General features: G+C 41.2%; 1 protein-coding gene across 3 annotated transcripts in view; it reads left to right on the forward strand.

Moving 5' to 3' along the window:
• Positions 1–3,654: 3,654 nt before the first annotated feature.
• Avl9 (AVL9 cell migration associated) overlaps positions 3,655–13,005 on the forward strand; it is a 49,241-nt gene continuing 39,890 nt past the window's right edge. For 2 of the 3 annotated variants that reach the window (XR_002378184.2, XM_021165240.2), the window contains exons 1-2: positions 3,656–4,029; positions 11,682–11,802. Coding sequence is in view for 2 of the 3 variants with exons in the window: in XM_021165240.2 (XP_021020899.1) it covers positions 3,937–4,029; positions 11,682–11,802 (214 nt within the window). In the remaining variant the exon portion in view is untranslated. Of the gene's footprint in view, positions 4,030–11,681; positions 11,803–13,005 lie in introns of all 3 variants that reach the window. The other variant, XM_029478411.1, reaches the window with a different exon arrangement.

A 13,005-nucleotide genomic window follows, 5' to 3' on the forward strand; every position in this document is an offset into this window, starting at 1 on the left:
GGCGTGGTGGCGCACGCCTTTAATCCCAGCACTTGGGAGGCAGAGGCAGGCGGATTTCTGAGTTCGAGGCCAGCCTGGTCTACAAAGTGAGATCCAGGACAGCCAGAGCTATACAGAGAAACCCTGTCTCGAAAAGCCAAAAAAATAAATAAATAAAAGAAAAACAATTGAAGAAAGATATGTTTGGCATCCACAAGCATACACAAACATAAACATGCACATACACACACAAAAAATAATATAAGGGAGGTGCTAATAAATGAACCAGTTTAAGGACCATGAAGTCATCTGTGTCTCTCCCTTCTTTTGTGCATTCTCAACCCCATGCACTGCAATAAATCCTTTCTCCTTTAGGTCACTTCATGCCTGATAGAAATTAAATACAGCATGACTTTAAATGATACATTTTTAAAAGCATTTAAATATAATAGTTAGAGATAATCTAGTCTCACCTCATAGTTCTAGGATGCAAAGCGACACATACCTCTAAAGGCAGAGCTACGTCTCCTGGACAGTGAATTAAATACCGATGCTAACAGGAGACAGAGATCTAGCCACACATTTCAAACAAATGTGTGAAGTCAGACTTAAGTCATCTTAGCTATGCCAACTGTGGAAAATATTAACACAGGTTACATCAAGAAAATAGTAAAAATCAAATAGTTAACATAAAAGGGTAAAGTGAAAAAGTGTTAAAAGTACTGTGCATACTGGAAATTGTATACTTGTCCTGAAGCCATGACAACTGCCTAGAATCCCATTATATAAGAACGGTATGTTAGTAACATATTTAAGCATGTTACTGAGTAGTAGCTGAGTAGTTTTTTGTTTGTTTGTTTTTCGAGACAGGGCTTCTCTGTGTAGCCCTGGCTGTCCTGGAACTCACTCTGTAGACCAGGCTGGCCTCGAACTCAGAAATCTGCCTGCCTCTGCCTCCGGAGTGCTGGGATTAAAGGTGTGCGCCACCATGCCCAGCTGCAGCAGAGTAGTTTTAGAAGCACTTAAACAATTTACTTTTTGAAACTGTAGCACGTTCAGTAAAGGATTTGAAAATTCTAGGAATAACAAACCTATTTTGTGCCAACTAGAGTAAACCCCAGAAGATGTACTGAAACTGTACGTAAGTATATTTTAATCACAGCACTGGAATAAACATTTGCTAGGTACAATTTAAGTTTTTATTGGTGAAGATATTATGATTCAAGGCTTAAATTGCTTCCAAAATCTACTATATAATCTATGTATCTATTTTTGCAAGTCTGAGAAGGATCCCATTTGCCTAGAATGACTTTAAACTTTGTATTAGCCAGGGTTCTCTAGAGTCACAGAATTTATGGGATGTCTCTATATATTAAGGGAAATTATTGGTCCAACTTACAGTCTGCAGTCCAACTAACCCAACAACGTGCAGCTGTGAATGGAAAGTCCAATCATCTAGTAGTTTCTCAATCCAAAGAGGCTAGGTGTTTCAGCTGGTCTTCTGTATAGGCTGGAATCGTGAAGAAGCAGGTTCCAATAGATGTGCTGACATGTAAGGGCAAGCAAGTGGAGAAGAAGGAAGCCTTCCTTCTTCCATTGTCCTTATGCAAGCCTCCAGCAGAAAGTATAGCTCAGATTAAAGGTGTGTACCACCATACCTGGATTTGGAACTTGTTCTGTCCCAGGCTGGCCTTGAACTCAGAGATCTGCTTGCCCCAATCTGTTGGGTTTTCAGGTGTGTACTACATTGGCTAGTGTTGTGTCCGGCCAGTGACTCACATGTCTGGGTTCTAGTCTGGAAAGACATCTTGGAAACCTGGAAGAGAAGAGGGGCTAGGCGGCTCGAGAAAAAGATGTAGCTAAATCAAAACAATTCTGATCAAAGCTCAATTTTTTATTTCCGACACTCAAGTTATGAAGGAGGGGGAGGGGCCCGATTCCCATCAAATAATCCTGGGGTCCAGTAGCAGGGTGACCACGTGTATGGCTCCGGAACAGCAAAGCTGCAGGTTCTAGCAGAGGGTGTGGCAGAACGATTGAGCAGCAAACTCCGTCCCGATGTAAACAGTGGAACCTGAGCAGGCAGGTTTCAGGCTGGAGGAGGGGAGGCTACATCCTGGGCCTAAGCTTTTCATAGCCACTATGCCTCAAGATCTGGATCAAAAGTGTATGTCATCCCATGTCAAGATCCAGGTCAGAAGCCTATGTCTTCCAGCCTCAAAAACTCGATCACTGATGTGCCTGACTATCATTTCTGGATTGTAGTTCATTCCAGATGTAGTCCAGTTGACAGCCAGGAATAGCCATCACACTCTCCAATGTGAAAAGTTTGTCTTTTCTTACAGTTTTAATAACCATATGCCTTCTTTATCTCCTCTCCCCGTCTCAGGTCCCTCATTAGTTTAGCCAGATGTACTCAGTTTAAACATTGCCTGCTCTGCACTGGTTGGTCTTTTCCAGCCACATCCTAAATCAGCATGAGTTAGGACCTCAGCTAAAACGGAAAAACCAACCATCACCATTACCACCACCACCTGGCCATCCTGAACAGGTGTGCTTGCTCTTGTGGTTATTTTGGACTATGACCCTCATCATCATCATCATCATCTATTGTCGTTGTTGTTGTCATTTTTCGAGACAGGGATTCTGTGTAGTCCTGGCTGTCCTGGAACTTGCTCTGTAGACTAGGCTGGCCTCAAACTCAGACATCTGCCTGCCTCTGGAGTGCTTGGGTTAAAGGTGTGTACTACCAAGCCTCGACTAATTTGAAAGTTATAAAGCTTTACTGGGTCATTTTACCTTGTGAACACATTTCTCTCTCTCTCTCTCAGATTTATTTTATTTATATGAGTACTCTGTAGCTGTCTTCAGACACACCAGAAGAGAGCATCAGATCCCATTACAGATGATCCATTACATACCATGTGGTTGGTTGGTGGGAATTGAACTCAGGACCTCTGAAAGAGCAGTAGGTATTCTTAACCGCTGAGCCATTTCTCCAGCTCTGTGAGCATATTTCTAACACTATGCAACCCACAGTTGGCCTGAAACTTGCAAACCTCTTACTTCAGCCCCTCAAGTTGTGGCATTACACACTTGCATAAAAAAACTGTACGTAAAAAATTTAAATGAAAAAAATTCTAGAGTGAAAGTAAAACTTGAGGAAGCAAGAAACTTAACTTCATCGTTGAATCATGAGATACCAAACCTCATGAATATGCCTCCTTGTTAAACATTTAAAATTCAAGGCTGAGAGATCCCACGAAAGACTTAAAGAGTGAAGAGGAAATACGTTTATAAATAAGTAAAACTGGTAAAAAGGAGGAGGAGTAACGATATTTCAAGAAGGAAAAATAGATTTTAGAAGGAAGTGATTTGACAAAGATCATAGGGAGAAAGGAGCAGGTTTAAGAGTCAGCCAAATCAATCCCCTGTACACACCACTCCACCCCACCACTGCACAGGGTCTGCGTCTGCCCTACCTTGTCCTGCCCCGCCCCGTCCCGCTCCGCCCCGCCCCGCCCCGCCCCACCGGTCCTGTAGGCCGCGCCTTCAGCTGAGGGTCCTCTTCCTCCAGGCCAGCTCTCGAGCAGGCCCCGCCTCTCCTGTTATACAGCCCCTCCCCTCTCCGCCTCCTTGTCCTTTAGACCCGCCCCCTGGTCAGGCTCCGCCCATGCCGCCTCAGACCCAGCCGGGACAGGGGCCTCAGGGTACCGCCCCGCGCTGCCGGAGGAGGCTGTAGCGTCAGGTGACAGCCCGGAAGCTGCGGAAGCGGATGAAGCTGAGAGGTGGAGGCCCGGTGGGGCTCCGCAGAGGTGAGGGAGCTGGTCGGCGGCCCCGGAGCTCGTGGCGCAGCGCGTATGCGGCGCTCAGGCTGACATCCGAAGGCCGCCGCTCTGGGTCGTGCGGCCGGGCCTCGGCGTTTGGAGTCGCGGCGCGGGCCTCCGGCGGGCGTCCATGGAGAAGGCTGGGCGTGAGAGTGACGGCGCCCCCTGCGGGCCTGTCCTGCACATCGTGGTGGTCGGCTTTCACCACAAGAAGGGCTGCCAGGTGAGGACCGGCCCGCGCCTTCTCGGCGCCCCGCGGCCTTCCTCGCGGTGTGCCTCCGGGGACTGCGCGACGAGCCGCGGGGGTTCGGGTTTAGCGGAAGAATGACGGGCGAGCCTTGTGTTGTTCCCTGTCAGTCTCCACCAACCTGCTGGGTGTCTACCCATAAAGGAGATCTTGAGGAAAACTCGGCGTTTGGACGCCGGCACGTTACCAGCTGTGGGTTTCCACACGAATGCTCAAGTAGACTGACGCACTTGTAAGCTCCGCTCCGCTTCCTTTGTTTATCTCTTGCGAGCCTTGGAATCTGTAGTTTCGGGTTAGCGACCGGCCCCGCCCCCTTCTCTTTGTGCCATTTCAGATTTGATCCGGCCCAGAGCTATTCTTTTGGTTAGGTTAGCCCTCCAAATCGCTTGCAGTAAGTAAAAACGTAATTTGTCAAACAGATAGTGCAAATGGAGCCAGCTTCTTAGCTGACTCTTCACCCTACCGTCTGAACCTAGCGTGTGCTTTGTGTTGAAGGCAAAGGAGCAAAATAGGTTTGTTTAGCCTAAACAAACACTGGAAGGCAATGATGTCATAATGTGCTAGTGAATATATATATTGAATACTTAAGGTGTTGAGAAAAAGGGATTGATTGCTTCTAGCAGAAAACGAAGCACTTGGTTTCTTTCACAGAGAATGTAACATTAGAAGATTGATTTACAGAAGTTCAGTTCGTTAGAAGATAACAAAAGTAGTGAAGGGAGTGGAGAAGTGATAGCTGGGAGTGTGTGTGTGTCAGTGTACAGGTGTGTGTCGACTGTTACCTTCAATCTAGGCGTGGTGGCACATGGCATACATCCAGCAAATGGGAGGCTTGGGGCAAGAGAATTATCTTAAATTACACAGGGTACTTAGACCCTGCCTCAAAAAAAGAAACTATTATTTTAAGATGTTATATTCGCTTATCCTCAGAAAGATGTGGAATAACACTAAAGAGAAAGTAGCACTATTGTGTATATTAAGAAGATTTTTTTTAGTACTTCCTGATTACAGCCTTTGAACTAACTAGTTGCTTTATAAGCTAGGAGTAAAGTAACAAAAATCATACTGAAAAAAAAATAAAAGATTGCTGAGATTATACTGTTATGAAAAACAGCCCCGGAATCAGTCAGAAGTTGTAACTTTGCATCCTGTGCCATGGGTGTTCTTGTGTGTGGTAGTATAGTCATCGTGGAAGCTTGATTCAGAACTACACTGAATGGAGGGAGCTCTGGGAAGGAAACTGGAAAACATCAGAGTTGATCAGAGATAGGGTAGTCTTCTGATTCTTGCTGTCATTTGAAAGTCAAGATTATTATGTTTCTGCCTCTCTTACTGGTTTTATTAATAGTATAGATTTCAATAAGGGAAACTGTATAGTGTTGCATAAATATTAGAGAACAGAGAACTGTTTAAAAACAAAGATACAAGAGCAGCCTGCATGCTATCTCATTTTTTGCCTTTGCCTTTTGGTTTCAGCATGCAGGTAAAAGTGTCTGCTTTTGTAAACTAAGTTCTGTGCCAGAAGCAGGAGGCCTGTATTAGGTTACTCTTAAGACCAGCAAATCCAAAGCTTCCTAATTTTCCCTTCTTAATTTCTTTTGTCAGATAATGTATAATTACAATGAAGCAAACAAGTCCTAGTTGAGTTTTCCCCAATTGATGCCTAAAGTAGCTTGATTAATCATTGATCTTTTTAAAATTATACCTACCTAGGGTATTGAAGAAACAAAGCACTAAGAACCTAATCCTAGACTGGGGAATGTAGGTAGCTCAGTGGTAGCCTAATAAGTACAGAAGGTAGATCTTTGAATTCAAGGCCAGCCTGGTCCACAGACTGAGTTCCAGGACAATAAGGGGTATACAATAGAAAGATCCTATCTTTTTTTTTTTTTTTCTGGTTTTGGTTTTTCGAGACAGGGTTTCTCTGTATAGCCCTGGCTGTCCTGGAACTCACTTTGTAGACCAGGCTGGCCTCGAACTCAGAAATCCGCCTGCCTCTGCCTCCCAAGTGCTGGGATTAAAGGCGTGCGCCACCACGCCCGGCAGAAAGATCCTATCTTAAAACAAAGATTTATCTGCTGTCATGCTCTGCTCATTTTTTTGGTCATGCATGAATACTTAGTTACATATTTTTACACCTCTTCCAATCCCTCTTGTGTCCCTCCCTCTCCTCAAATTTTTCATTTCATCTTTGTTACACACATGCAAGCATGTGTGCATACACACATATAAATTTAACCTACTGAGTATTTAGTGTTGCTAATATTTAATGTTGCTGGTGTGTATGCGTTTAGGGTTGACTACTTGGAATAGATAACCATCAGAGACATGTCCCTGGAGAAGGCTGAGTCTCTATATCAGCTCAATGAGTTGCCTAGAGCTCTTCATCAAGGTTTGGGGCCCTTGTGAGATTTCCCCTATCTGCTTTGCCATAGCTACTGACGTCATTGTGTAGGTCTTGTTTAGAAAACCATATTGCTGAGAGTTCATGTGTACAGCTTTCCTGTTCTATCTAGAAGATATTATCTCACAGATAATATCTTGTCCTCTGACTCCTAGAATCTTTCCACCCCCACTTCTACCATGTTCTCTGAGCATTAGGTATAGGAATTGTGTTATAGATGTATCATCTACTTGGGTTGGGTACCTCATGGTCAGTTGTCCTCTGCATTTTGAACAGTTGTAGATTTCTATGAAGAAAAAAAATCTTTGAGGAGTAAGAGCAGCAATACTTACTAGGCTGGGCCAACCCACAAATCAGATTGCCATAATCTTTTGTAAAATAGTCAAGTATGTATCAGGCAAGCTATTTGATTTTGTTCATAGTTTTAAATTTTTAAATGTTCAATAGAGAACAATTATTTTCCAAACCTTAAAATAATAATAATAATAACATTATTATTTATTGTGAGTATGATGTGCTGGTGTTGCTTCTCTCCTTCAACATTTACATGAATTAGGGTCTTTATGCTTACATTGTCAGGCTGCAGGCACCTTTATCCACTAGGCCATCTCACCACTCTAAATTTTTGCTTTTGGCCTCTTTTCTGATAAATTCCTGGTTTGTATACATAGCTAGCTCTAATTCTTGAATAAACTGTTTCTTTGTTTTTGTTTTCTTGTTTTTTTACCAAACTATTTCTTTTCTTTCTTTATTGTGCGTTGACAGTATCATACAAGTATGTAAAGTCTTTGGGTCATTTTCATCTCTCATTACTCTTTTTCATGCCCTTCACTCCTACTGAACCCTTTCTACTCAACAAGTCTTCTTCTATTTTCATGTTTGTTTTGTTTTGTTTTGGTTGTTGTTATTGTTGTGTGACCCACTGCACAAACATGGATGGGGAAATTAGTCACTGGAACTTTGGCACCTTAATGGCTACACCACTAAGGAAAATGATCCGTTCCCATCCCCTAGCAACTATACTAATAGTTCTTCAGAGGTATGTGGGACCTTATGACTCTCCCCACGACTCTCTTTCTTTTGTTTTGTTTGTTTTTTGGTTTTGGTTTTTTGGGGGGACAGAGTTTCTCTGGGTAGCCCTTGGTATCCTGGAACTCAGTCTGTAAACCAAGCTAGTCTGGATCTCAAATCTAAACTCTATTTCTCTTCTTTTTTTTTCTCTGAGATTTATTTGTTTGTTTGTTTGTTTTGTGTATATGTGTGTGCCTGAGTGTATATATGTTCACCATATGTATATGCAGGTACCTGTGGAATCCAGAAGAGGGTGTTATATTTCCTGGGATTGTAGTTACAGGCAGTGTGAGCTTCTCAAAGTACATGTTAGAAATTGAAACTGAACTCTTTGCAAGAGCAACAAGTACTCTAACCTCTGAGCTTTCTCTCCAGCCCCACTTTGTATTTCCTGGGAAGAAAAGGCAGAATTGTAAGACAGTTGGAACTTCACCAGGGAAAGTGGGATTTCCTAACAATTTAGAAACTGACACAGAAAGAAGTTTAAGGGTCACTTGATAAAACAAAACAAACAAAAACAAAACTAAGAGCCAGATGGTGGTAGTGACACCTTTAGTCCCAGCACTCAGGAGACAGAGGCAGATGTAACTCTGAGTTCTAGGACAGCCTGGTCTACAGAGCAGTTTCAGCAAGACTACATAGAGAAACCTGGTCTCAAAAAATAAAAAAACAAATCAAACCAAAACACACACACACACAACAGAATCAACAAGTTAAAATTTGGCATCTGCCAGGATGGAGAGATGGAGAAGAGAAAGAAAAGAAGTCATCACTTGTTTTTTAACTACCTTTTAATTTTATTTTGTATGGGCATGGAAATTTTACTTTTCTTTTACTATGAAGAGTCACAACCAATTAATGGATGCTTAGAAAGACTGAGTGTTCTCCAGAGATAAGCCCCTGATGGGTTAATCATTTCAAGTGCTCAGCCCAAAACACGCGCACACTCATACGCGCACGCATGCACTAGCAGCAGTAAATCGACTCAGCAGGTTTTATTTATATGAACATTTGTGTGTATGTGTCTGTGTGTATAACAGTAATAAAGACAAAATCCTGAGAGGGAAGGACATGGAGTTGGAGTGGAGAGAGAAGGTGGAAATTATGTAAATACAATACTCATGCATGACATTAAAAGAACAAAAGAGCTGGGCATGGTGGCACGTAACTTTAATTTCAGCATTTAGGAGGCTGAGGCAAGCAGAGCTCTGATTCCAAGGCCAATCTGATCTACATAGTAAGTTCCAGCCAGCCAAGACTACATAGGAGATGCTGTCTCAAAAATAAATCATAGTTTTTTTTTTTTTAAATAGCAATCTGACAGTTATACTTTATATACTGGAACAAATAAAAATCTGGGATCTATAACTAGCAAACTTACTGTAGAAATATATACATAAATCATTTCATGTCAAACAGTCTAATTTCAGGCAAATTTTAAAGGAAACAAATTGGAAATAGTTCTCTCCTTGCACTGTGGGAGTTCTGGAAAGGAAACTCCAGACATGATGACTTTAACCCTCTGAGCTATTTCATAGGCCCTGAAAATCATGCCTTTCAAATTAGAGTCCAATAAACCAGGAGGGTTCAGCCCTGGAAGTCAGTAAACAGCTATAAATGGAGGTGGAGGAGTCTTCATAGAAAGTAAAAAAGCACGAGCATGTGTCCTTAGTGTTTTGGATTCTATCCAAGGAAAAAATAGAAAGATAGAAAAGGAAATGTTGGCAGACTTAGTACTACTGCTTAATGGAAAAGCTTAAGCAGCTTTTCGGGAGTGGGGCTTCTGGGAGATGAGTGCATGATCTCATTCAGAGGATCATTTTCTCCATCTCCATAATGCCTTCAGGAGAAGCAGCTTTCCTAAGGAGAAGTCTTCTGGTCGGGTAATTGACAGAGAAGGCACACAGTGGGGGTTAGAAGACCAGTTGGGGGAGACACTTTTCTCCTTCCACTACAACGACTGCAGGGATTGAATTTTACGTTTTTAGAAGTGACTGCAAGGACCATTACCCACTGTGCTATTTTACTGGCCCAGGATTAATTCTTAAGAGAATAGTATGTTATGTTCTAATCTTTGGAGCCTATCAGAATGTCATGCTTCCTCCTAGAACAAAAGGCATGATTAAGATTCCTTTTTTTTTTTTTTTTTGACCCAGACACAGTAGCTTTCCCTTAATGGGCCTCAACATAGCGTTTACCTTTTCATGTATTATTTTAAACTCTTAAGTGGCAGCTGTGATGTTTCCTGTTAGGTACCTAAAAAAGAATTAACAAGGTTGGAGGCTACTGAGGATGGATCCCTGCCTCTTGCTCAGCTTTGGACCCCAGATTGTGTTTCTTTGGTAACTACTAGAAAAAGGCACCCACATGGTGTTCTTACGTAGATGAAGGCAAAACACCTATTTACATAAAATAAAGAAAAAAATCATTCCTTGTTATTTAGAGCATCGTTATTACTTCCACTTTTTATAAGTCAGCCATTGTCTTCTTTCCTCCTGTTACCACTTCATAATAAATATGTAAAACAATTAGAATCAGGGTAGATCTGCCCACATGAATTGGTTCTTTAAAGAGAGATACTTGAAATTTTCTTGGTTTTAGCTTTATCCTTTTGGGGGACATAATGCTGCACCGTGGTTTTTGATCCTTAAATTTTACTTAGATTTTAGTGCATGAACTACTTAGTAGTAGATAATAATCAGAATAAGTGTTTCTTAATCTCTGGAAGCTTATTGCGTGTTTGAGCTCAGATTCTTACCTAATCTTCAGACCTATTATGAACTACCCAGAGTTAAAATTAAACCCCATAATTTAAGGGCTTGGATCCATAAGACTTATTACAAAGCCAGTTATAGGTGCCAAGGTCCCAGGCCACCTGAACTACTGTTCAATTTAACCCCAAATTCAAAGGTTCCCACAACCCTCAGCTCAAGGATAGCCAAATGAAGAGAGTGCTCTATAAAGCAGGATATGAAGGAGAAATCTGGAGCATCCATTCATCTTCATGTATTTAGCAACCCAGGAGCTCTCTGAACTCCACTGTTAAGGGATTTAAATTTCATTACATGGGTGTGATTAATTAACACATTGGCTATTTGCTGATTGAATTCAATCTCCAGACTCTCTCCTAGGGTCAAAGGACAAGCTTGAAAGTTCTGTCTTCCTACTCAAGGCATGGACTTTCTGGTGACTATCCCTTATTCTAAAGATAGCTTAAGTATAAGTTAGCGTATATTGGGGCTGATTACAAATAATTTATGACTCAGGAAGTTTCAAGGGTTTTGCATCTTTGTTGAAGGAATCAGTAGTATTTTTATTATGCCCATTTGAATAACAACTAGTTTATAAAGCAGTTAAAAACCTCCTAATATAACAAGAGGATTGATGAAACAAATAAGTAGTAGTACTGTGTAGCTATTAAAATTGTGAGTGTTGGGCTGGAGAGATGGCTCAGTGGTTAAGAGCACTGACTGCTCTTCCGAAGATCCTGAGTTCAAATCCTAGCAACGACATGGTGACTCACAACCATCCATAATGAGATCTCATGCCCCTTCTGGAGTGTCTGAAGACAGCTACAGTGTACTTACATATAATAAATAAAAATAAACCTAAAAAAAAAAAAAAGAAAAAAATTGTGAGTGTCCATGTAGAAAGGAGGTTAACTGTTTTGAAATCAATTAGCAAACTCATCTAATTTTTAAGTACAAGTTCTAATTGTAGTAATTTTACCAGCAGGAGACAAGAATTCTAAAACTACCAACATAAGGTAGGCAGTCTACAATTTATGGATGAATTGTGTTTCCAGAGTTGGCTATTTAAAGCCTGGACCACATTTTCCCAAGGAAACTGTGTTACAGACACCGTGAACCCAATTCATCCTGACACAGTCTTAATTTCACTTACAGAATTCTTGAGTATGTTTAGCACCTAAACTCTATTTAAACATACTCAACTCTATTTAAACTTTGAGTTACAACTAGACCCTTTACATCAGCTGGGAATAGTCTATAAACCTTCCCATCTTTCTCCACTTCTGCTTTTGAGTTTGTTGATAATCTTCAATAGCAACATTCAGGGTTTAAGCGCATTACAGTTCATCAGTGTAAGACCCTTTCTTTGATCACTGTTTGGCTAACATTCTTTTCCATTTTAGGTTGAATTCTCTTACCCACCACTAATTCCAGGAGATGGACATGATAGCCACAGTTTACCTGAAGAATGGAAGTACTTGCCTTTCCTTGCCTTACCAGATGGTGCACATAACTATCAGGAAGGTATGTCATTAAAGGAAGACCAATTACTAAGTGCAATTTAGGAAATTTTCTCATAGCGGTCTTGAATACTTTGGATAAATGAAAGCCTTTGGACCTGTTGTGATTACTTATAAAATGTATATGTGTTGGGGGTGAGACATGCACAAGAGAAGCTTCAGGCCTATTTCCTTGGTTAGTAACCCTTGGCTCCCTCCTGCCCAGAGCTCTTAGATATAGCCAGAGCAGGGCAGCTGCTGATGGGTGTGCCTTCAATTATATTATGCTTGAGACTGAACTCAGTGGCAGAAATGAAGAGTTGCCTGCATTAGCTGTACATGGTCTGGAAAGCTCTGGTTTCAGAGTTACTCAACCATCATCCTCTAATGCCCACCTGGATACAGTGGAGATTGTTTCTTTTGCTCTGTAGCCATTGCTGCAGCCCTGTACTTACTTTCTCTTTCTTTCTTTCTTTCTTTCTTTCTTTCTTTCTTTCTTTCTTTCTTTCTTTCTTTCTTTTTTTTTTAGTTTTTTTGAAACAGGGTTTTTCTGTGTAGCCCTGGCTGTCCTGGAACTCACTCTGGAGACCAGGCTGGCCTCGAACTCAGAAATCCGCCTGCCTCTGCCTCCCAAGTGCTGGGATTAAAGGCGTGCACCACCACTGCCCTGTGCTTTCTTACTTACATGAGAATGTTTGTGTCCTCAGAAAAGAATGTGCTGACAGTTTCACTGAGTCTTCTCTCATCATATGGGAATGCTTCGTCACACCTGATAAAGGACTATTCTACCTTGGTTAAACCAGATTAATCATCATTTGAGTACTTGTTTTCCTCGTGCATTATTTAATACTTCCTTTAAAAAATAAATCAGATGTTACCATGCAGTTTAAATAAGTTTTATTACAGAATTTGTAACCTCAGAAATGTTTCTTCCTAATTTTTTCTTATGGATGCTTTCAACCTAGTGGAAAAATTAAATTAAGATTATAGGGACTATTTTGCAAGTTTTCTTTGTTTGTACATATTGTCACTTTTGTTACTTTTTATTCTAAAGTCATTTGGAATAACGACAGACACTTGACTTCTAAATATTTAAGTACATGCACCCTCTAAGAATGTAATCATTCCTCAGCATCCAGTTGTATTATCATAGCTAAACAATTTAGCAGTAATTTTATAATATCTCATATCCAGTCTGTGTTCAAATTTCCCCAGTCTTTCCCATAAT

This window comes from Mus caroli, chromosome 6, assembly GCF_900094665.2.
Source record: "Mus caroli chromosome 6, CAROLI_EIJ_v1.1, whole genome shotgun sequence".
NCBI classification, from domain to species: Eukaryota; Metazoa; Chordata; class Mammalia; order Rodentia; family Muridae; genus Mus; species Mus caroli.